General features: G+C 48.9%; 1 protein-coding gene across 2 annotated transcripts in view; it reads right to left on the bottom strand.

Annotated features, from left to right (window-relative positions):
- Positions 1-24,897, bottom strand: part of DNAJC16 (DnaJ heat shock protein family (Hsp40) member C16) — a 332,457-nt gene that overhangs the window by 27,542 nt on the left and 280,018 nt on the right. For both annotated transcript variants that reach the window (XM_069240270.1, XM_069240271.1), the window contains exon 14: positions 5,848-6,015. In XM_069240270.1, the coding sequence (XP_069096371.1) occupies positions 5,848-6,015 (168 nt within the window). The remainder of the gene's footprint in view (positions 1-5,847; positions 6,016-24,897) is intronic.

Below are 24,897 nucleotides of genomic sequence, written 5' to 3'. Positions count from 1 at the left end.
CATACCCTATGGTCAGATGAAATTTGTAGGAACTGTCAGTGCACGGCGTAGTGCAGAGGGCTGCTCCCTGTGTGTTGTGTCCACCAACGGTAGTGGTGTTGCATGCACTAAACATGTCTTTCTTCTGTCTCCCCCCACCCCCCTTTTTGTGGTCTCCCTGTTCTTGTGTGCAATAGCATCATCAGGCGGAGGAGCATTGGTACCGGAGCAGGAGGGAGCTGCAACCCAATTGGCCCTGGAGGGCGAAACAACGGAGTCTGAAGCCACCAGTGGGACGGAGGGCGAGGGGAGCTCGACGGCGGGGACAGGAGCAGACAGAAGTGACAGCGACTCCCTTGCGGTGGTGGGCACCTCTGTGCAAACCGCATCAACAGGTACAGCCGCCGCCACCCCCACCAGCACCGCCCTCCTAGCAGCCCCTCAGCATGTATCCACTGCCTCCACTGTGTCCCCTTCCTCCACATCCTCCTCCTCCCTGTCTCATCTCCACTCACACCTGCATGCACCACATCCTCAGCCACTGTCTCCATCACCAGCACGCCCATCACCACACACCGCTCACATGCACTCACCACCCCTACTACCATTCACACATCCCGTGTCCTCTCCCAGTGTGTCTGTGAGCCCTTCTCCCATAGTACACAAACGCCGGCACACACCCACCCAACAGCCATCCACCTCACAACAGCCTCCGGCCCATGCACTTTCACCCAAATTCAGCAGATGTACACCTCCTACAACCACTACCTCTACCTCCACTCCCAAACCCCCTCCATCTTTCCGTCCCAGTGTGTCTAAAAAACATTTCCTGGCAAACCTGGACCTCTTCCTTCCACCTCCCCCCCCGCCCTTCCCCCACGGCCAGGCTTTCCAGGTCCCAGACCAGCCCCTCAGCCACCAAATCCCCAGGCACAGTGGTGCCAGCAACTGCTGGGTCATCGACTGTGCCACACATCAGGGCTGCCAGTGTGCCACGTAGCAAGGGCAAGGACATTCCACCACCTGCCAAGGTGAAAAAGGTGCCCACATCCCAGAGGGAGAAGCCGAAAGTACCAGCCACCAAGGGCTCAGCAAAAAAACAAAGGGGATAGTGGCAAGACAACTGCGGCACCATCAAAGCTGGGGAAGGGACAAAAGCTGAAGAGCAGGTCAGGAGAGGGCATGGTGGCACCGACTGAGGGACCAGTGTCACACTTTCTGTCCACGACCACGCCAACCTGTATGGCGGTGAACAACGCTAGCTGCCCCGCCACCACAACCGCCACCTGCACGTCTACATCCTCAACAACAGTCCCCAGCCTCTTCCCCAGTGGGCAGCCGTCCAAGGCTGCAGGAGACGTTCTGCTGTGTCCCTCAGCAGGTGCTGACCCATGCACCGCTGCCAGCACTGCCCCAACAAACACCGCTGCCAGCACTGCCCCAACAAACACCGCTGCAAGCACCGCCACCTGCACCGCCCCCGGCACGTCTACAGCCTCAGCGACAGTCCCCAGCCTCTTCCCAGTGGGCAGCCGTCCGAGGCTGCAGGAGACGTCCTGCTGTGTCCCTCAGCAGGTGCTGACCCATGCACCGACACAACAGACACCACCGCAAGCACCGCAACCGGCCCCACGGCGTCCTCGGACACAGGCACCACCGCTGACATGGCTACCATCCCCAGTGGTCAGTCCTCTGAGGCTGGAGGAGAGTTCCTGGACCCTGGGCAGCTTCCATGAGGCATTTCTTCCATCACTGTTTGCACCTGCAGGTGGAAGGCGCAGCAGCAGCAGTGTGGGGTATGTCACTGCCTCTGTGGCGTATCATGCTACCTGAACCTCGCAAATCTCGTAGTACGCACACCCAGGTGAGGGAATTGTACCGGCCACATTGCACGTGGAGCACTCTGGGCACAAAGCCCCCTCCACAACCAGTGGAGAGATACATTCCACTACCTCTGTCCTTGGCAGGATGAAGCACTCTGGGCACAAAGCCCCCTCCAGAACCAGTGGAGAAAGGCATCCACTACCTCAGTCCTTGGCAGGATGCAGCACTCTGGGCACCAGGCCCCCTCCAGAACCAGTGGAGTATCACATCCACTACCTCAGTCCTTGGCAGGAAGAAGCACTCAGGGCACAAAGCCCCCTCCAGAACCAGTGGAAAAAGGGATCCAGTACCTCAGTCCTTGGCGGGATGCAGCACTCTGGGCACAGGCCCCCTCCAGAACCAGTGGAGAAAGGCATCCACTACCTCAGTCCTTGGCAGGATGCGGCACTCTGGGCACCAGGCCCCCTCCAGAACCAGTGGAGTATCACATCCACTACCTCAGTCCTTGGCAGGAAGAAGCACTCAGGGCACAAAGCCCCCTCCAGAACCAGTGGAAAAAGGGATCCAGTACCTCAGTCCTTGGCGGGATGCAGCACTCTGGGCACAGGCCCCCTCCAGAACCAGTGGAGAAAGGCATCCAGTACCTCAGTCCTTGGCGGGATGCAGCACTCTGGGCACAGGCCCCCTCCAGAACCAGTGGAGTATCACATCCACTACCTAAGTCCTTGGCAGGAAGAAGCACTCTGGGCACAAAGCCCACTCCAGAACCAGTGGAGTATCACATCCACTACCTCAGTCCTTGGCAGGATGAAGCACTCTGGGCACAAAGCCCTCTCCATAACCAGTGGAGAGACACATTCCACTACCTCAGTCCTTGGCAGGATGAAGCCCTCTGGGCACAAAGCCCCCTCCAGAACCAGTGGAGAAAGGCATCCACTAACTCAGTCCTTGGCAGGATGCAGCACTCTGGGCACCAGGCCCCCTCCAAAACCAGTGGAGTATCACATCCATAACCTAGGTCCTTGGCAGGATGAAGCACTCTGGGCACAAAGCCCCGTCCAGAACCAGTGGAGAAAGGCATCCACTACCTCAGTCCTTGGCAGGATGAAGCACTCTGGGCACCAGGCCCCCTCCAGAACCAGTGGAGTATCACATCCACTACCTCAGTCCTTGGCAGGAAGAAGCACTCTGGGCACACAGCCCCCTCCGGAACCAGTGGAGTATCACATCCACTACCTTAGTCCTTGGCAGGATGAAGAACTCTAGTCACAAAGCCCCCTCCAGAACCAGTGGTGAAAGGCATCCACTACCTCAGTCCTTGGCAGGATGAAGCACTATGGGCACAAAGCCCCCTCCAGAACCAGTGGAGACTGTTATCCACTTGAGAGACTGTGGCTTTGCACTCCCCAGGATAAAGCAGTGGGTAAATCACCCACTGGGGAGACTTGAGAGGCTGTGGCTTTGCACTCCCCAGGATAAAGCAGTGGGCAAACCACCCACTGGAAAGACTTGTGAGACTGTGGCTTTGCACTCCCCAGGATAAAGCAGTGGGCAAACCACCCACTGGAGAGACTTGTGAGACTGGCTTTGCACTCCCCAGGATAAAGCAGTGGGCAAACCACCCACTGGAAATACTTGTGAGACTGTGGCTTTTCACTCCCCAGGATAAAGCAGTGGGCAAACCACCCACTGGAGAGACTTGAGAGACTGTGGCTTTGCACTCCACAGGATACATCAATAGGCATGGAGCCCCCTCGTGCAGCAGTGGCGTTGTGCGTTCATCAAGCTGAGTTGCCCCCCTCCCGCTCCTCCTGAGGTGCCTGTATATTTTAGATCTGATGCCCCAGCATTGTTCTCTCAGTTTCCAGTCAGGTATCATATGTGGGCCTCGCCCATGTATTTTGGGCCCAGTGGTCCCCGGACAATGATTAGTACACTATCCAGACTTGTGTAGTTGGTGTACATATTTGTATATACTGAATTTTGACTTTTGACTAATGGATTTTTAATGATTACAATCGTTACAATCATTTCCTTTTGTCCTTGCGTTCTTCCAGGGGGTGGGGGGTGTATATGTAATGTTGCTGCATGTATTTGTGTGTATGTTGTTGTGTGTGAGGGTGGGGGTGTTGTGTGTGTGTGTGTGTGTGTGTGTGTGTCACTCTCTTTCCTCCCCCACTCCCCTATGTTGTAGGTGCTGTACTCACTGTGGTCGCCACCGCCATTCGTACTCCTGGTAGAAGAGGAGGTAAACCAACATGGGTAACACATGAAGTTTGGGCTCCATGGCGTCCTGGTTCCTTGTTGGGTGTCGAGAGGTGAGTGTTTTCACTTCTGTGTACTGTTTCCGCCGTGCTTTTGATAGCGTTGGTTCTGCCCCGGAAAAGGTGGCGGATAGGCCTCTTGTAATACAGTGGGCGGTACTTTGTCTCCCGCCTGTCTGTTGGCGGTGACCGCCGCGCTGTTTGTTTCTACCACCGTGGCGGTCGGAGTGTTAAAGTGGCTGTCTATGTTGGCGGTTTCCGCCACGGTATAATCCCATTTTTTTTCCGCCAGCCTGTTGGCGGTTTACCGCCGCTTTAACACTGACCGCCAGGGTTGTAATGAGGGCCTTTGTGCCAAGTTGGTCTTTCAACAGCTCCAAAGCATGCCAAAGGGGCATGTAGTTTAGAGAGTGTTAGATGTGTTGTTGTTAATGAAAGCGTCATGAAAAATATTTGTATTGTTGTTGAAACTCTAATTAGAGAGATGGTGATTGACTAAGTCCTTGCTAACAAGAGGGCACTGGAGGGCTTCGACAATTTCGAGGACTATGGTTTGTCCATGACCTCTCTGACAGCACTATCAATAACAAGGAAAGACTCTGACTACAGGGATGGCGGTGATGAGCACTCAGACATTGTGTTTTGTTGTGAAGTTGGTTTTAAAGTTGTGTTACAGCCTCAAGAGTCTTGGTGGAAAGAAAGCCCAGTTTTTGGCTTTCATCCTTTTATTTACGTACCAAATTCCACCACGTTTCCTAGCTTGTGAAAGTACGTAAAAATGGGTACGGAAAGAGTGGTAATCAGTCCTTCGCAGATGAGCGTGCTTCTCTCATGATATAAACAAACCTTATCTCTCTGTCATGGAAAGAACTTGCCAAAAAAGTCTGGTGTATGGACCAGTCCTGGAACGTGGCAAGATTGAAGACAACATATAGTCCCTGCGCCAGGGTCCTCATTATGATTTATCTTCGGGCCACATGCAAACATGGACTGAATTGTCTTTCTCTGTGTAATGCATCTTAGCCATAGTTGATATTGTATAGAGTTTTCCATACAAAGAACCAGCGGAAAGTATCACAGAGACCTTTAGAGCTGCAGCTAGAATTGGCATGAGGCTCCAATGAGACTTGAAACTGAAACTGATATCTGAAGAGCAGCGCAACAGATTAAATCGAGGGAAAGGGGCGAAAGGCAGTTCTTCAAATGTTTTCAGAAACAGAAATGTTTTCTTTGTTAAAACTGATAAACGACTACCTATACACAGGAATCCTCTTACATATGCTATATATGTTATAGAAAATGCTAAGCGTCCTCTTGGCCTCTGCGATGGCTGGTATTCATATGTTCCCTCTCCCAACTTGAGTTTGGGCCTAAAACTATGAGGGGGGATGGCTTCTTTCTGGTACTGCATTACTTGAGTAAATATTAATGACGAAAAAGTTTTTCTTTTCAGTGGACTGGAAACTTCCAGATCGATAATGATTCGAGGATATCACTCTATTAGCTATCCAACCCTAAATAACAAATAGCTCTCAGAGATTTTGCAGCAGAAGCTAGTGAAGGAGTGTCTTGGGTGTCCTAGTGTAAAAGGGAACTGAGAAGAAACGCAGCTCTGCGCTGACAGATCTATAGTCACGGAGTGTGCAACTGAGTTTTAGGAGATCGTATTCATAAGTAGATGCTGCAAGGCAGTCCCTCGTGTCTCCATAAAGTGGGACTAGGAAAGATCTAAATTACACAATAGGAGAATGATTGTTATTTTATCAACAATTATACTTACCCAGTAAATGTATAAACTTCTTGTGCAAATCTCTGCAGCAAGCTAGCTTTGGTGGAGCTGGAGACAATAAGAACCACATTCATGTGGCCAGGCCGGAGGCGAAGAAGATTACTAGTATAATTAACATCTGTCAATTCAGTCACTTCCACAAAGCCCTTTCTTGAGATCCTAAAGAAAAGCACAGAAATAAAGAATCAAAGGAAGGATTGAATAGGGTCCTAAAACGAAACAGTGCAACTTCTATAACCATGAGTCATATACATTTTGTACCTTTTTCTGACTGATACCCATAGGCTCTCTCAGATATGCAGTAGTAGAAAGAGAAGACAAACTTCACATCCGTTTTTAGTGCTTCAGTTTATACTGTTATGTTTCATTTTTCCAAATGGTCTTTCCTTCCTGTTTATAGGAAATGGCGGAACCTAGTTTTTTTTCAGAAAAAAAAAAAAAAAAAAACACCACTACTGTGACTAGTCTAGCCGTGATCCCATACTGGAGCCTTAAGGTTTTGCCTGTTTGATTTAGCTATTTGTGTACGTGACTTTACATCAGGATGGACTTTTCGTCAACCGTGCGCCAACTTGATATACATCAATTTGGAATTTCAGCAAAAAAAAAAAAAAAACAAGGGCTCGGTCACACACCTCAGAAGTCAGTTCTGCTTTACTGTCCAGCACCATAAAGGCCTGGAATAGATGAATGTTAGGTAAACATATGTACTGAAGTAAATGTGGATGCTTGTAAAATGAAACTAATTTTACAGAACTGCAGGCACACAAAAGGCCTCATCCCTCATTCCTAGTCCAAGCAGTAAAGCTAAGTGTGCACTGACATCAACGTAGTTGCTTGGAAAATGACCAGGAGTAACATGCAATAGAAAATAGTCTAAGTCGCAGATAGAGAGAGCTAGAACTCCTGCAAGCTATTCTTCTTAATGGAAAATTGAAACAGAGGAAGCTCTGTTAAAAAGGCGGGCAAGCCACACAAAATAAAAAAAATAAAAGGACTGTAAAAAACTACAGATCCAAAAAACTCCTCATCCTCTTTCAGCCTCCCAATAACGATGCTTTGTAAAGATGTGGAATGAAGCCAATTCAAAACAGCCACAGAGGCGTCTTGAGAAAACCCTGCGACATATAGAATATTTCTTAATCTCAATGCCGTTCTATGCCTATTTCATAACCACGAAACCATGCCAATTAGGAAGACAAAATAAATGTCTGTTAGTTTCACCACTGTTTGACGTTGTAGGCATCTCAATCAATTGTTCATGGTGATGTTCTCCACTGCCCAGAAATCTGTACCCATTACCTGCAAAGTTAAGGACATTCTACTGCATTACAGCCATTTGCTTTTGTAGCTCCAACTGTAGTGCTGTCTATATTGAAGCTGCACTAAGGAAAAAAAAAAAAAGTGATGGGTGGAATGCTTGAATTGATCTCCGGCACAGGTAAATACTCAGGGCTCTTCATTGTTTTGCACAAAAAGACATTGACTGTTTCTGTAGAATGGTTGAAAAAGATCAGATTCCCTTACTCAGTCTCCACCATAAAGGTGGAGGCTTTTGAGGTTTTGAATCAGGACATGCTCCTACAACTGCGAGAGGTGGTATACCATTTGATGAAGGGGAAAGCACTGGAGCAGGCAGGGGAAATTCAAGTACCATGCTCTCCATGCCAGTTCAGGCGGAAGAAGATCCTCTGCCCACGGTCCTGGCAGGTTCCACAAATTCCAAGGAATCAAAGGGATGGAAGTAAATACATTGTAGAGTTAAAAGCCCTAACATTAGGTATAATACATCTCCCAGGGATCCTTTCAGTGGGAACTTTAGGGTGCAGCCCGGCAGACAGTGCTTGTCTTCTTGGGGGGCAAAAAAGTCAATTGAGGGGTATACCTTAGGGCAAAGATGGGTTTTACCACCTCCTGGTAAGGATGCCACTATCGATCTGCAAGATGATGCAAATTAGATAGCTGGCAGTGCGTTCAATGATCCAGCCAGATGATTAAAGACCAGCCACACAATATGAGCCTTTGCCCAAGACAACAGCCTCAGTCTAAGACAACAGTCTCAGCCTAAGAGCCTGTAAACAAAGAGGGAACAAATTGACACACACCATGTTGTACAAGTTACTTACCTTCGGTAACAAAATATCTGGTAGAGACATTTTCTAGTTGCAGATTCCTTACCTTAGATATTCCCCCAGGCGTCAGACTGGATCCAGAGATTTTCCTTCGAGCAATACTCTTACGCGTCAGCAGGTGGCGTCGGTCAACTCCGTGGGCATCGTGGTCGCCGTGATGACGACGGAACCGCCCTCACGCAGTGATGTCAGTTTCTTTTAACGAATTTGCACGCCAAAGCGCAGAGCCGCTAAGAATACTGAAATTGGTGCGCCAGAGCTAAGGACCTGAAAGGGGGAATCCCTGTCCCTAGAAATCAGCTCGCAAGCGGGGAGGATGGGTGGGGGGTAAGGAATCTGCAATGGTTTTGCACTGCCTTCCCTTTTTTCGCACCCACATATCCAACGAAGAGTTGATCGTCCACCCGGAAAACTTTAGTACGATTGAGGTAGAACACCAACACACTTTTTGGGTCCAGACGGTGGAGTCTCTCCTCCTAATGGGAAGGATGTGGGGGTGCATAGAAAGTAGGCAGAGTGATGGACTACCCTACATGAAAGGGTGTAACCACCTTAGGAAGGAAGGAAGCCCTAGTGCGCAACACGACTTTGTCAGGGTGCACAGACAAGTATGGAGGTTTTGAGGAATGGGCCTGAAGCTCACTCACCCTGCGAGCAGAGGGTATAGTGACAAGAAAGACAGCTTTGAAGGTGAGGAGCTGCAAAGGACAATTAGGGCTCTAAGGGGGTACTCATCAAGTAAGTAAGTACAAGATTAAGGTCCCACTGAGGCACGATAAACTGAGTGGGAGGAAATAAATGGGTGAGCCCTTTTAGGAATCTTCTCACAATAGGAGATTTGAAGAGTGAGGGCTGATCATGTAGCCTAAGAAAGGCCGAAATGGCAGATAAATACCCTTTAAGGGTGCCCAAAGCAGAGCCCTGCTGGGCCAAAGAAGAATGAAAAAAAGAACCTCGGATAGAGGGGTGGAAAGGGGATCAACATATTTGTTGGTACACCATTCCACACACAAATGTATTCCAACGACAGGCGTATTCAGTTTTGGTTGAGGGACGCCTGGCTGCCAAGATAACATTGCAGGCATCGGGTGGAAGGGCAAAAGCCGTCAACTGGCACCGCTCAATCTCCACGCATGAAGGCGGAGGTTGGACAGGATCAGGTGAAGAACCGTCCCCTGTTGCTGCGACAGAAGATCCGCCCGAAGAGGCAGTCTGAGTGGAGGATCGATGGACATGCTCAATAGCTCTGGATACCATACTCTCCGTGCCCAGTCCGGAGCCACCAAGATGACTTGGGCCCGGTCGTTCCTGATTTTCTTGAGAACTCTGGTCAGAAGAGGTATAGGCGGAAAGGCAGAAAGGAGGCCGGAGCTCCACTCAAGATGAAAAGCATCTCCGAGCGAGTGCCGCCTTGGAAACTCCAATGCGCAAAACAGCTGACATTGCTCGTTCTCTGCGGAGGCGAACAGATCTAACCAAGGCTCTCCCCATGGCTGAAAGAGACCTTGCGCCACCTCCGGATGGAGATGCCATTCGTGAACGGCTGTGCATCGAAGGTCGAGTTCGTCCGCTCTTGCGTTGAGGGAGCCCACCAGATGTTGAACCATCAGGGTAATGCCCTGATGTTCCAGCCATGTCCAGAGGCATAGTGCCTCCTGACAAAGGGTCCACTACCCTACTCCGCCCTGTTTGTTGCAGTACCACATGGTGGTAGTGTTCTTCGTGAACACTTGCACTACTTTCCCTTTGAGAGAGGGAAGGAATGCTTTCAACGCAAGCCTGATCACCCGGAGCTCCAGCAGATTGATATGGAGCCCAGACTTCGCCGGAGACCAGAGTCCTCTGATCTCCACCTCTCCCATGTATGTGCCCACCCCAACCTAGAAGTGACGCATCTGTCACTATAGATAGATCTGGTTGGGGAAGAGAGAGAGGAATCGGCCGTGGACCCAATGCAGATTCGAAAGCCACCACTGCAGGTCTTTCGCAGTCCCCTTGAGATCTGGACCAGGTCATAGAGATTCCCCTGATGCTGCGCCCACTGGAACTTCAGGTCCCACTGCAGAGCCCGTATATGCCATCTGTTATGTGTCACTAGCAGGATGCAAGAGGACATGAGGCCCAGCAGCCTGAGTCAGTCTGACCAAAACCCAAGACCGAGGCTGAAAGATTGGAATCATAGCCTGAATGTCTTGGACTCGTTTTTCGGGAGGATAAGCCCGAAACCACACTGTGTCCAGAACCGCTCCGAAGAAAGGGAGCGACTGAGAGGGAGTCAGGTGTGACTTCATCACATTTATAGTGAACCCCAGCGTGTGCAGGAGGCTCGCCGAAGTCTGAAGGTGGTAGACGACTTTTAGGGGCAAATTCGCCTTCAACAGCCAGTCGTCGAGGTGGAGGCAGACTGATACCCCTAACCTACGCAGATGAGCTGCAACCACCGCCATCACTTTCCTGAACACCCGAGGGGCGCTGGTAAGGCCGAAGGGGAGCACAGTAAACAAAGTGTTTGTGACCTATTACGAATCGTAGGTAACGTCTGTGGGCAGGCAGGATTGGGATGTGGAAATAAGTGTCCTGCAAGTCCAACGCTACCATCCAGTCTCCTGGGTCCAAGGCAGACAGAACCTGAGACAAGGTGAGCATTTTTAATTTCTCGTTCTTGAGGAAGTAGTTTAGGTCCCAAAGGTCTAGGATCGGACGTAAGCACTTGTCCTTTTTTGGTATCAGAAAGTAGCGGGAATAACAACCACGACCTACTTCTGGCGCAGGGACCTTTTCTATAGCTCCCTTGGCCAAGAGAGCTGCGACTTCCTGGCGGAGAAGCGCCAAATGATCCTCTGGAAGGTGATGGAAGGATGGTGGCATGGACGGTGGAGCAGATTCGAAAGGGAGGGAGTGGCCCTTTTGAACGATCTGCACAACCCACCTGTCTGTGGTGATATTTTCCCAGTGGGGCAGGTGATGGCAAATACTACCACCAACTGGACAGGAGTGAGGGTACGGACTAGGAGGGTTTGGAGACTGCAGCGGGGGCAGAGGTGGCCTGGCCAAACCTCTGATTCCCTGTCCCACGGCCACGTGGGATTCCACGTCCCTAGACACGCACAGGCTGAACAGCGTGCGAGGCACGGTGGCTGGGTGGAGGATGTGACAGGAAGCCCCTTCAGTGGCCACGAAAGGGGCGAAAAGCAGACTGGTGTTGGGTGAGGGGCAGAGGAAAGACCGAGGGACCGAGCCGTAGCCCAGGAATCCTTGAATCTCTCCAAGGCAGAGTCCGCTTTGCCTCCGAAGAGACGGGAGCCATCAAAGGGCATGTCCATGAGTGACTGTTGGACATCTCCGGAAAAACCAGAAGTGCGTAACCAGGTGTGGTGTCGTAAGGCCACAGTCGTAGCAACCGATCTGCCTAGAGAGTCAGCCATGTCCAGCCCACAACGGATTGTGAACTTTGCCGCATCTCTCCCATTGTTCACAGCTTGGGAGACGACAGCACAGGCCTCCTCCGGTATCTGCGGCAGGACTTGCGCAACCGTATCCCACAAAGAGTGGGTATAGCAGCCCAAAAGGCATGCAGTGTTCACAGACCACAGCACTAGACTGGAGGAAGACCTGTGTTGGGCTTGGGCCACGTACCCAAAAGGACATCGGTGAGGGCCTCTTTAAATGGCAAAAGGGGTTCTGAAGTAGAAGCCCCAGGCTGAAGCACCTCCTTCAGGAGATTAGACCTCACTTCAACAATAGGAAGCTCAAGACCAAGGACCTCAGCTGCCCTACTGACCACCATACCAAAAGTTGCTCCCTCCACCGTAGCCACGGTAGGAGGAGACAGCATGCCAGAGTCAGGAGAAGTATCCAGACCATTGGCTTCGCCCAATCCAAAGCAGGGTCATCCTGGTATTCATATTTCTCAATTCCTCCCCATATTCATATCCATAAGAAAAAGGGTCCAAATCCGAACTGGGGAGAATAAGCCCCATTGAAGCCGAAGGCGGCGTCGGCTGACGCCACTCCGACTCGTCGGGGATAAGAATTGGGTCGACGTCGATAGTGGGCACCACTGACGTCGGGAGCATTAATAATCGACCCAGCGCCGGGGAAGGTCTAAAGGGTGTGACCGGCGCCGGTGCAGATCCGGGCACGGATCCGGAGGTGACCTTGGTGGCCTGAGCCAAAGCTGTCGGCGCGGAACCCAAAGGCCCCTCAGCCGAACCCCTTGGACCACTCAAATATGAGGCGCATGGCCTCATAAAACTCTAAGTTGGGCAGGGGTCGCTCCGGCTCCGGGAAACTTGGGGAAGTGCGGAGCCGACCCAGGCTCCGAGGACGGAGGCCTTGTGCGTGGATGCTTTTCCTGCATCGCGTAGGTCAAGGAACGGGGCAAAGTCGGCGAGTAATGGGACTTCTTCAACTTCTTCTCCTTCTTACCTTGACCCGAGGATTTGGAAGAAGACAAGTGTGATGACTCCGAGACCAATCTTGAGACCTTCTTCCTGGGCGAGACAGGGACTTACGAGGAGTCGAGTGCCGGGCTGCCATTAGCTTCAGGGACCGCTCCCTCAAAGTCTTCGGGTGCATGGCCCGGCACTGGGAGCACAACTTCAGGTCGTGGTCGCACTCAAGACACCACAGAGAAACCCGATGAGGATCCATCACCGACATAGTCCGATGACAGTCCTCGCATGGCTTGAACCCGGTCTTCGGGGGCCTCCTAGACGCACCAAAGTTTCACAGAAAAAACTCGACAAAACGGTCAGATTCGGCCAAAAAAATAGCCAGGGTAGCTCTTCTCCGGATCAGTGCATGCCTCAGAAAGGAAAGAACTGACATCACTGCGCGAGGGCGGTGTCTATATACTAATCCCGATGTCATCACGGCGACCACGATGCCAATGACGCCCGCGGAGTTGACCAACGCCACCTGCCGACGGGCAAGGGTATTGCTTGAAGAAAAATCTACGGATCCAGTGTGACGCCGGGGGGTAATTCTAAGGTAAGGAATCTGCAACTAGAAGTCTCTATCAGATTGCTGGCATACAGCATTTAGGATCTGTACCTGATAAACCAGAGATGGAGGGCATCAAGATTGATATGAAACATTTGCTCTGAAGGAGACCAGAGGCCTCTGATACCCAGCATACCAAGATGAATGCCATACCCAAGGGAGGATTCGGTCACCACCGTGGCCACCGCTGATGGAAGGCCATAGTGTTTCCAGCACTGCAGGTCTGCAGCCACCTATGTGGAAATCCAAACTGTGACCACTTCTGGGCCAAACGAAAACAGAGGTACCACTGGAATGCAAGCATCTGGTAACAAGCATGTGGCACTAACAAGATGCAAGAGGCCAGCAGGTAGAAGACCTTCTGGGCCGGAAGAGTTGATCATCACCTAAATGTCTTGAACACACTGGGAAGGAAGAAAGGTCCAGGGTGAGCAGTTCTGCCCCAATGAAGAGGACACACCATGAGGGCTGGAGTTTGAACTTGGGGAGGCTGACTATAAATCCTCGTGACATGCAGCTGGTCTGACTCGAAGGTGCGACGATCGAGCATTCAGCAACCATCATCTGGTAAGGGAAACAGAAACACCACATCACCAAGACATGCTGCAACCACTGAAATCACCTTAGTGAAAACTGGAAATGCTGATGGCAACCCAAATAAAAGACTGATAGTGGGTTGTGTCCATTACATAACGAAGGAATTTTCTGAGCAGGTGCAGGGTCTGTATATCAAAATATGCATTCTGAAAGTCAAGCAATCTCCACTCACTCTTTCAGCTCTAGAGAGAAGATGCAAGAAGATTTGTGCAAAGGTAACATCATGAATGTGTTCAAAACAGGAAGATCCAGAACAGGCCGGTGGCAACAAGAAAAGAGCAGAATAACACCCCAGCGCAATTTATTTTTCGGGAAACCAAGAGAGCAAGAACGCCCTGATACAAGATGTGGACATGGTCTTCGAGTGAGAGAATGGTAAAGGGTGGGAGGAGGCAAGATTCTGAAGGTAAGAAGTTAGCCTTGCTTAACAAGCTAAGAGACCCAAAGGAAGTGATGGTGTCATGATGAACTGCAAGGATGTGACAAAAGTGATAGGACACACCCCAGCCCACCGTCTGCACTGGTCTGCACTGGTTGGGGAGGCAGAGGAGGAGAACTGTTGCTGTTGTCACACTAGCCTCTTGAAATGCCATGTCCACTGTAGCTGCAAGAGAGTTTGTTTTGCTGCTGAACAGGTCATGAGGTGTGACTAGCCCCTGAACTCGTGGTACTTCTGAGAGAGCCTATTGCTGACTGAAGTGCTGCAAGGCCGAGTCTTCCTTCTCACTGAAAAATTGAGCCCCAACAAAGGCCATGTCCATTAGATTTGCTTGCACACCACCTGAAAACTGGTAGAACCCCCCCAAAGCATGGCAACACATGGCAGTTAAGGAGCCCAAGCATCTTACAGCCGAATCAACCATGTCCAGGCCAAACAGTGGACGTTTTGCTTTATCCTGCCAATTGGGCACAACTTCAACAAAACAACCATAAGATAAGTTATGTTTGTAAAGTGTGTGGGCAAAGCTCCTGGAAGAGAAGACCTCTTCCCCATTACCTCGATCCTCTAAAGGTAAAGAAGTCGTGGTTCTCCGTAGCAGACAGGGAAACATGCACAAGAAGACTCTCCGTGACAGATGAGTTGTCGTGGATTTTTGGTCATCAGGTGCCCCAGTGATGACTGCAGGCAACCTGGGGTTCAATGTAAGTGAAGTCCCAAAGGACTGAGATGGGCTCCAAAAATGGCTCTTTCAAGGGGGTGTAGAGGCTCGCTCGCTGAAGAGGCAGGCTGTAAAACTCTGTGAGGAGATTACCCTCGTTCTACTCTAAAGATAATCGCAGTTCACGACCTCCACCACATTGTGCATGTCAGTCATGCATAAGTCAACAGATTCAGTGGGAGGTCCTGAAACAACCCCTAAATCAACCTCCCAAAAAGAATCCAGGATGCTAATGTTTTGCTGGGAGAGATAGCCGGCAGCATCAATCCCTGGGGCAAGTAGATGGCCCACATCCTTGCCATCGTCATCATGATAAAAATTGATGTTGGACTTTTGAATCCAAACCCCAATCCTCGCTCCCACAACTCTGCCAAAGCAGTTTCCGTTAATTGTTGAGTTTTCAGTCTAGATCTGATCAGAACAGTCTTACTCTTCAGTAAGTTTTCTAAATCCTGCAGAAGATTTAAGTCTGCATAGGTAGCATTAAGGACGATGCAGTAGGTGAAGCAAATAGCAAGCCCCTGTTGGTTTGCTGTTGGTGGAAGCATGCTTTAAGGCCCCATGTGCTTTTTGGGGACACTGGAGCGCCACAGGGAGCCTCAGTTGAGAGTAAAAGAGCTAGTATCAGGAACCAATGGGATCTCAACCAAATGCGTCTACAAAATCGATGCTGGGGCCGAGATTGGGAAATTAAGCTGTAGACTAGATCTACCCTTTGAGCAGGAGCAGGATCACAAAGTTGAAGAATCTTGAATATGATGTTTCCTGTACCTCTTCTAGGAGCACTTCTTTTCTTTTATAGGTGGCCCATATCAAGCACTTACTGGTCAAGGGAAAGTTGGAATACGACCTGGCATAAGCCCAGATTTAGAATGACGCCAGTTCCCTTGTCACTCGTTTTACACCCCCACCATGAAGAGCATCAATTTTCACTCCTGTCCAGCAGCTGGTGTCTTGAATTTTACCGTTCAGCTCCTACCAGGATTTCCTTCCTGGAAACATTATACAGTACGCTTCGTGCAATAACTTTATTGCAACAACTCTGAATCAATTCTATCTAAAGGACATAAAACAAGTAGAGAAAATCAAAAAAACTTTAAAGTGCTTCACACAGAGGCCCAACCGTTTGTAGCCAAAAGTGCTAGTAGGCTCACAAAGGCTTAAAAATATATATTAACACAACCCAGAGCCTACTTCACTGTGCTTTGCTTTGGGCCTTAAGCGTACATTGTGCATAATCACATGAACATAAGACTAACAAAAGAGCATTAGTTGAGGGGTCTGTTTTCATGCCTGTCTAGATTAGCTCTTAACATATTTACCTAAAACAGCACTTAATAGGGGTAAAGATTCACTCAAATTTAGGGTGCTTTGCGCTATCGCCCTACCATTCAAAACACAAAACACTAATGCATCGACTTTGAACAGCCCATGAGTCAATAAATCATCATAAGACATACTGTTACATTATGTTGCACCAGGTGTCCCGCTAGAATATGCTTATGTCTGAACTATTTAGCTAAACATTATCATGTGTATACATAAGGCCATCGAGATTAGCATTAGTTACAAGGTCCTCATTTCTTTTACTAGCCTGGCTCAATTAAATAAGCATGACCCTGGCACTACAGGCTATCTACCAGCGACTGATCCATGGATTTCTTTAGATGTCCATGTCTATTTCACAGTAGCACTTATGCAAACAATACATTGTAACTGAATTAGTTAGTATTTGAAAAGGAGCTCCCCTATAGCCCTGCTCATGTTGCTGCCTAGTTATTCTCCAAGCTGCACACATATATATAGATAGATACTTGGGTAACAACTTGCTCCAGATCAGTATGTATGAATTGAGACAGGGCATCCATGCAGCTCCTTATGGCATGGGATGTGAAGAGTGGGTAGAGATATTCTCTTCTGGCCTCTGCTGAAAAGGTGCAGAGCAACATAAAGTGCTTAACGGACTCCTCCTGCACTAGGTCGCATCCACAATTAGATGAGCTAGTCCCACCTTTATGCCATGACCTAGTGTACTGTTTTACTGGCAAGGTGCCTAACTTAAGGTTAACATACACTGACCCCTTGAACCGTGGGGGTGGGGGCATTAATTTTGTCCATATATAGTTCAAAAGAGGAAAGAGGCTTGAGTGTCCAAAGCTGCTCCAGCTTCCGACCTGACTGGTTGATGGACACATAGTGCCAAAACATTTCCTTTACATATATTGCCCAGTTCCTTTCGTCATTTAATCTGATTCAGTCAACATTGAGGACAGGGTAGTTTGACTTGTTTAGCTCAAAACTAAACCGCTCGCAAAGTATGCAAGTAAGTTTCCAACCCAGGTTCAGTCCATATCTTTATCCAATATAAAACTGGGCAAAGTGCTATCTGCTGTTCAATAGATCTACTACCCAGATCGTGCCGTAGAGCATCCAAAGGCATTCCAGGACGAAGCGCGAGGAGGCGGCACAAATTTTTTTTTTTTTAACTAGCCCTTTTATATTTTTAGTATCTCCACACCTATGCTGTAGGCTTCAAGGAGAGGGGCAATCAGCCTAATCTCCTGAGGTCTGGCAAAAGCAAGCTCCTGACCAGCATACTGGATCGGTTATGCCACTCCCTTGATTAAATGAGGGGACTAGGACAACTTGGAGTCGAATCTCACTCCTAAGTAGTCATAGTGGTTGACGTGATTCAATTGGGTTCCATGAATTTTAAAAGGGATCCCTAGCAGAACCCCGCCTTTAACGATCATGTACTTTGTTTTTGCTCAGGGTGGGACAAAAGAACTGCATCATCCGCGAAAAGCAGGATTTAAATTCTTTTGCCCCCGCTAACTGGGTCGCCGAGATTTAGGGCTCCCAGGAAATCAGCGACATCGTTAACTAAGAAGTTAAATAATGCTGGGGCCAACACACCCTTGTCTGACCTCTATGTTTACGCCAAAGCTCTCTGTGACATCCCCTTTTTGACCAAACTTGACCAACAAAATGTTATTATTATGCAGCCCGTTGATAGCAGCTACGAGTATTGCTTGACAGCCCTGCTTTAATATTTTTGGGCAAAGAAGCTAACGGTTTACGGTATCAAAGGCCGTTTTTAGATTTACAAATGTCAGATACAGCTTAGATTTTTTAAATACTGGTATATTTCAGGCGGATATTAAAAACTGCATGGCCTGGTCGATCGTTCCTTGCCCTCGATGGAACCCATCTAGTATTGATCACCTTATTTTCACTCAACCAGTCATCTAGGCGAGTATCCAGTAACATAGCATATATTTTCCCTGCTATATCCAGCAGGGAAAAGGGGTCATTCTGTGGACCTTTCTTGTGCATAGAAACAATTATTGCAGGGTTCCAGTATGCTGGAACTTTCTCCTGGAGCCAGATCGCGTTATACACTGTAGTCAGTACAGGTGCCTAGTATTTAATCTCTGATCTATACATTGCCACCCAGATTCTGTCGGAATCTGGTGCCTTGTTTGATTTTTGGCTGAGGATTGCTAATCATACCTCCCTCTTGCAGAATTCCCTTTTTGTTACTCCGTCTTATGGCATCATTAAAAATTGGGTACTTTGAATCGCCTCTGCTGGATGGGTAGGAGTCTGGAGTTCCTCCTTCCCCGGCACTTTATCCTTGGTGCTAGGCTGGATGACTTGGGAACCTATAAAGTGTTGAGATGTGGTTGAACCAAGTGAAGGATGTGATAACATTTTCCAGCTGCCTAGCAGTCCCTTGTGATCCCCACTGCACAAGCTCTCAGAAAAGCCAAGTGTGTTTCTGTCCTATGGCTTCTATGAGCGCCTTCCAGGCCTTTACATGGAATTTGATGAGGCACTTGTATTTCTGCCTTAACTATTTTAGCTGGCTTTTCCCATCAGGAGTAGCATGCCTGCTTTTCATCACCAGTGAAAGTGCATATTTTAACTTGCTGCACACCTCGTCAACACCCCTCCACATTACAATTACCATTAACTCTGCTTTTATCAACCTGTTGCTTGCCCCCGTAAGAAAGAGAATGGTTTTAGGGATCATTTCTCTTTCTTTACTATAAAAACACGAGCACTTTATATCTTTTACACTTGTTTCTCTCTTTTTTCTATAATAGGATGGGGGGGTTATGAATTGTATTTAAAGGAAGATATTTATGTGGTAATTTGTAATAAATTGTGTTTGAGATAATTGAAGGGCAACGGTGTGTATGTATGTTTAAAGTTTTTTTCTTTTTGGTTTGTGAATAGGTAAAAGGTTGCATTGTTGCTTCTGCCATCTCCCTTTATGCAAACAGCTGATGCGATTCTCAAGCCATTCGAATCATATCCTAGGCTAGGACCATAGGCGCTGGGCATGCAACATATGGCACTGCTGATATATCATAAGAAGCATGGTTTTGATCATTTGACTGAAGGTGCTTGGTCCCATTGCTCAGTGATGTAATAGTTTCAAAATCTGGAGCATTTTCCTTGCTAGTTAACACATTTGTGTGATAAACTACAGCAACCTGTTCACTGGCAGTCCTAGGGCCCTTAGAGAATCTTTTGATGTGGGTGTGCACTCCACAAGATGCTTCATATTTCAGAGTTTTTACTTAGTTTGGCTCACTCCCCCAGCTTATATATAGGTTCGTTTGGATGCCATCTGTAGGAAAATACCCTCTTTTTGGCATGGTTACCCACACTTTTTGCCTGCTGTCAGTGTGTTTTGACTGTGTTCACTTGGATCCGGCAAACCAGGACCCCAGTGACTGTGCTCTTTCCCTCTAAATGTGGTTGCTTAGGACTTAGCACACCCCACAATTGGCATACTGGTGCCCCCATACAAGTCCCTAGTATATGGTACTTAGGTACCCAGGGCTTTGGGGCACCAGGGGCTCTCCATGGACTGCAGCATGTATTGTGCCACCCATTAGAGCCTAGGCAAAATGCGTCTGCAGGCCTGTCATTTCAGGCTGCGTGAAAAGGTGCATGCACTTTTTCGCTACAGGTCACTGCACCAGGTCACTGTAAGTCACCCCTATGATAGGCCATCCTAGCCCAGAGGGCAGGGTGCAGGTACCTGGATGTGAGAGCACCCCTGCATGAGCAGAGGTGCCCTTAGGAACTCCAGCCCCATTACACTGAACTTTGTGAGTGCGGGTAAGCCATTTTACTGTGTACTGTATTGAGCTACATAATGATAACTCCGAACATGAGCATGTTCGTTATCAAACATGTTAGAAACATACTTCAGCACTGTTGCCAGTATTGATTGTGTGATTCCATACACTCTGGGGACTGCTTAGTGGACCCCCAGCATTGCTCGTATTAGTATGCCGGGGTTTCCCGGAAGCCTGCGCTGCTGCCACCCCTCCGACAGGTTTCTGCCCTCCTGCTGCTTGACCAGCTCAGGCAGGGGAAGGCAGAACAAGGGATTTCCTGTGGGAGAGGGAGGTAACACCCTCTCTCTTGGAAATAGGTGTTACATGGCTTGGGAGGGGAAGCCTCCCCAAGCCACTGGTATGCCTTATAGTGCACATTTTGTGCCCTCCTTGCATAAGTCGGTTTGCACCAGTCCCTGCTCTGGCACGAAACTGGACAGTGGAAAGGGGAGTGACCATTCCCCTGTCCATCAACACCCCAGGATAGTGCCCAGAGCTCCTCCAGGGGGCCAGTTGATTCTGCCATCTTGAATCCTAGGGAGCGTCTGTGTGGCCGGGGCAGGCAGGTGACGTCACAGCCCCCCTCCTGATAGGTGGTCACCCTGCTAGGAGACCAATCCCCCTTCCTGGGCAATGTGGGATCTTCCTCTTGGATGTGTCCTCAGATTAAACATGAAAAATTCCAGCAGGACTCCTCTGCATCATTTACTTCATCTTCTGGGCACCAGGACGGCAACCGCACCCTCCAGGAACCGACAATTTGCAACTCCAACGACAACTCCGCTCTGCAACATTGTTTACCAGGCTCCTCCAAGCAACTGCAACATTTTGCTGGCTGTGCATCCTCTGAGGGCGATGAGTCTTCAGCCTGCAAAAGAAGTAAGAAGGAATCTCCCTTGGAGTGAAGGAGTCACTCCCTTGCATCTGCAGGCACCAAATGGAACGATGACCAGCTGCGTGGATCCTCTCTCCTCCAGAAATGAGTGGATACTGCATCACAGGTGGTGGTCTGGAGTGGTCCTCTCTACCAGCTGTCTAACTTTGAAGACGATAAGCCCTTGCTTCTCCCAGCAGAAACAGTACCCCTGTACAACGCGACTCTTGCAGCTACCAAGGCTCTTTTGTTCCTCATTCAAGGAATCTTCTGTCTCTGTGTAGCCCTTCTCAGCACTTCTTTCTGCAAAGCACAGTCTTCTGCCTGCTGCTCCAGCGACACGGGACTCCTCTTCAGGTGTACTGAGTGGGCCTCACTCCTGCCCGCGGGTTGCCTGTGGAGGCTGCTTCCTCTTCTTGTGACTCTCCCAGCTCCTGAGGGTCACCTCGGACTCCCCTCCTTGGGTCGAGTCCCCTGATGGTCCTCTTCAGCCTTGCAAAACCTTCTCCGACTCTTGCATTTACCGAGGCTTGTTGGTGGTTTTTCAGCACTATTGACTGACGGCTTCCTGAACTCCGACGCAGGACATCACTTGCATCACTCCTGGAACTTCTCTTCGGCTCATGTGCTGCATTGCTGACTTTCATCTTCCACTGTCAACTAGGGTCTGCATCCACAGAAGGGTGGGTAGGTAGTGGTTCCTGCCACAGCAGGACACTTCAACTCGAACTGGACTTGGTCCCCTTCCTTTGCAGGTCCTCTTCTGTCAGGATTCACCTTTGGTTTCTTCCAGTCTTATCTGGGTCTTGCACAGTCCTTTTCCAAAGTCCTCCTGTTGGTTTTGGGGAAAACCAGGTACTTACCTCTTCTCTCCTGGTCGCTGGGGGACACCCTGGTACTTACTTCTTGGAGTTCCTACTTCCTCGAGCTCCTCTCTACTGATTCCACTTCTGTGGGTGGGGACTGCCTTTCACATTCCACTTTTTTAGTATATGGTTTGGTCCCCCCCAGGACCCTTACTGTTTGCTATTGCTTTTACCAATGCCTACTGCTTTCTATTCTATTTCCTGATTGCTAATGTGTATATAATAGTGTGTTTACTTACCTCCAGTTAGTTTATTGCCTGTACAGTATTTTAGTATTTGTTTTACCATACTAAAGCACTTTTATTTTTGTAACACTGTGTGGTTCTTTCATGTGTGTGAGTGCTATGTGACTATAGTGGTATTCCATAAGCTTTGCATGTCTCCTAGATAAGTTGTGGCTTCTCAGCAGGCTCGAGAAGTGCCTCCGCCTGCTGTTTGTTTACAGTCTACAAGGTTAGAGTTAATAACCTCTGGTAGTTCTGTAAGCTTGGCAACGATCTTTGAACACATTTTTATTTCACTTGAAAATGCACTGTTCTTGAGGGATTCTAACACTGCAGACTCCATTACTTACATATGGGAATCAACTGTTGTTTTACTAGATGACATCTCACTAAGAACTTTCGTTTGGTCGTCCAGCTTCAGGCTCTGTGCTGTTAAATTATTTGCCATGAGATCCAGAGTTCTGCACATAGTGTGCTTTATGGCAAGAATCAGTTGCTCTGAATAATATTCCGTAGGAATAAAAACAGCAACATCAGCATCCCTAGGCCGAGGCAGCTGGCAGTCCTCGGATGCTGATTCTACAAAGCTATTACAGTGGGAACTATTACAGCCATACAGCGCATGATATGTATCCACAAGGCCCAGGACTTCCATGTTCAGCTGGAACGTGCAGTCGGACTCCCCACTGCTGACAGAAACAACTGACTTGTGAAGGCTGGTAGGAGTAGTTTGTGGGACTTGTCTACTGTACCCAAATGTTCCACTCTTGATTGTCCCGGACTTTACAGGAGGACTAGTGCTTGGTGTAACTACTGACTTCTAGCTTTTACTTTCCCCTGAATTACTTTCGTTGTGGATGTTGGTTTTAATTGTAAAATGGCGCATGCCCTGTGCACCCTGTTGTGCAGATGGGAGCCAGCCTACCCCAGATTCCGAGGTCTTCACACCGCCACTGTCTCTGCTGGGATTTTCTTACATAATTTCCAGGTGCTTACTGGGGTATGATTACTCACTTCTTCTGGCTCTTAAGACCTGGCAGTCAGTACGTTTAGGCTCAAGAGAGGAAGGGTCAGTGCTTGCCTTCAACAGAGGGCTTAGTGACGGTTGCTCAGGGCCCAGGGCAGTTGTAAAGCAGTTGGGGATTTTGTTTCAAAGGAGGGCATTAGAAAACTACTTGCTGTTCTGGTGCCATCGGTACGGACTTTGTTCTGCCATAATGCAAATCGAGATAGGCTGGTAATAATACACGGGATAGTGACTGGGCAGCCAGCTCATTAGGGACCATAATTGGTCCCCTAAACGGGAGAGGACCTGTGAATATAAGTTTGTATGTCTCCAGTACCTCCTGCGTGGCTGTTATCTCAGTATCTTTTACTATATCTTCTACTCATTACATCCTCGACTTCATTGATGGAAACACTGGCAGGATTGAATGTAACATTTGAGAAGTCAATGAGCAATTTTGAGGTGGCAACTGTCAGGGCAGCTTTGTCCACAATATCCCTGAATTATCCAGACACTCATAGGGTTTCTCATTGGCTTTACTTAAAACAGCTGTTTGTTGCTTTGGGATATGCAGCAGCGTATTGTGCTTTTTGCTTCTTGTGACCCTTGATATTTTTGTCACTGGCCACTACGTTTTACTTCGCTTTGAGGGTTAAAACAATTGAAAGTTGAAAAACTTGAAGTTAAATGTGAAATTTGCTATTGTGAGTTACTAGAAGTACTAATCCTGATGCCTTGGTGCTTTGATGATGCTTTAATACTTTATTGACATCCTGGCCATGCCGCTTAAGTGTATCAGGGCTGACCTCACTGACAAAAAATCCACAATCGCCAGGGGCACGAGCACTCCCAGGGACTCAAGTAGATTGCAAAGTTTGTACACACTGTTTGAAAGTGTTCAGATGTGAACGGGGTTAGTCGAGGAGATGGTATGCCGCTTGGAGCAGGGACAGTGGAGGATGGGGTGGCAGGGATGGTTCTGGCGGTACAGTACAGTACAGTGCAGTACAATATGGGTGTGAGCACACCCTGGGCCGCAATCTGCACCCAAACCTAGTTGGGACACTTCCTCGAACCTGGGGGTCAAACCACTAAGGCCGGACCTAATCCTTCCACACACGCTTCTGCCCTTGTGTTGCCCTTGCCTTACTGCCTTACAGCAGCAGCAGTAGTGTCTCTCTTGCTGCCTACTTGCTGACTCCTTACGCCCCCTCTGGGATTGCTGGTTTCTACTCCTTCTGAGCCTTCACAATCTCCTCCACTGCTCTCTCCAGTCTAACCACTGCTGCCTGCAGAATTTCTTGCCAGGCTTGCCGCTTCTGGCCTCCAACTGGTTATGCGTAATGTGGCTGGTTGTTTCTACCAAAACTGCTGCAGGACGCTCCCCTGGGGCTACTTGCCCCCTGACTGCCAACCACCACTCACCCCTCTCTCTTCTAGCACAAGTGCTGGTGCGGGGCCTGGGGCTAATGCCAGCACTGATGCTGACGTTAGAGTAGCTGGTGTTGAATGGCGGCACGGCGGGTGTTGGAAGGGTCCCTGGGCTACTCTTGGGGGCCTCTTTCCTCTCACCCCCTTTCGCTCCACCTTCGTGTGAATGTTCGCTCGATTCACCAGCAGCGTCTAGTGTGAGGTTTTTCAAGAGACTGTTTGTGCTGCTTGTGAGCACGCTCTAACTCTCTTCTCTGCTAGTTCACAATGAGCGTGGTTTTCCATTATTTTGTGCTGTGGGCTCAGTGTTTGGCCTGTTTGACTGTATGTTGAAGGCATTCTTCAGTCATAGATGGCATGCTCTAACCACCTACAATTGGGGACCCAGACACAAAAAGACGGCAGGATGCTTGGCTTTGTTGGGTCTGTTGCTTTGAACTTTTAGTCCTGCAAATAAAGACCTCTAACTTTCTTATTATGTCGTTAACCAGTTAACCTCTCTACTATAAGGGGAATTTTTATTTTAGGATTGCAAGACCTTAAGATTATCTCAGTGATCCAACTGCAAATATTTTTCCATTCATGAAAAGATTAAATATTCCTATGCCA

The sequence above is a fragment of the Pleurodeles waltl genome, chromosome 6 (genome assembly GCF_031143425.1).
Source record: "Pleurodeles waltl isolate 20211129_DDA chromosome 6, aPleWal1.hap1.20221129, whole genome shotgun sequence".
NCBI classification, from domain to species: domain Eukaryota; kingdom Metazoa; phylum Chordata; class Amphibia; order Caudata; family Salamandridae; genus Pleurodeles; species Pleurodeles waltl.
Note: the sequence above shows the minus strand (reverse complement) of the source record. Positions and strands in the feature narration are given on the sequence as shown.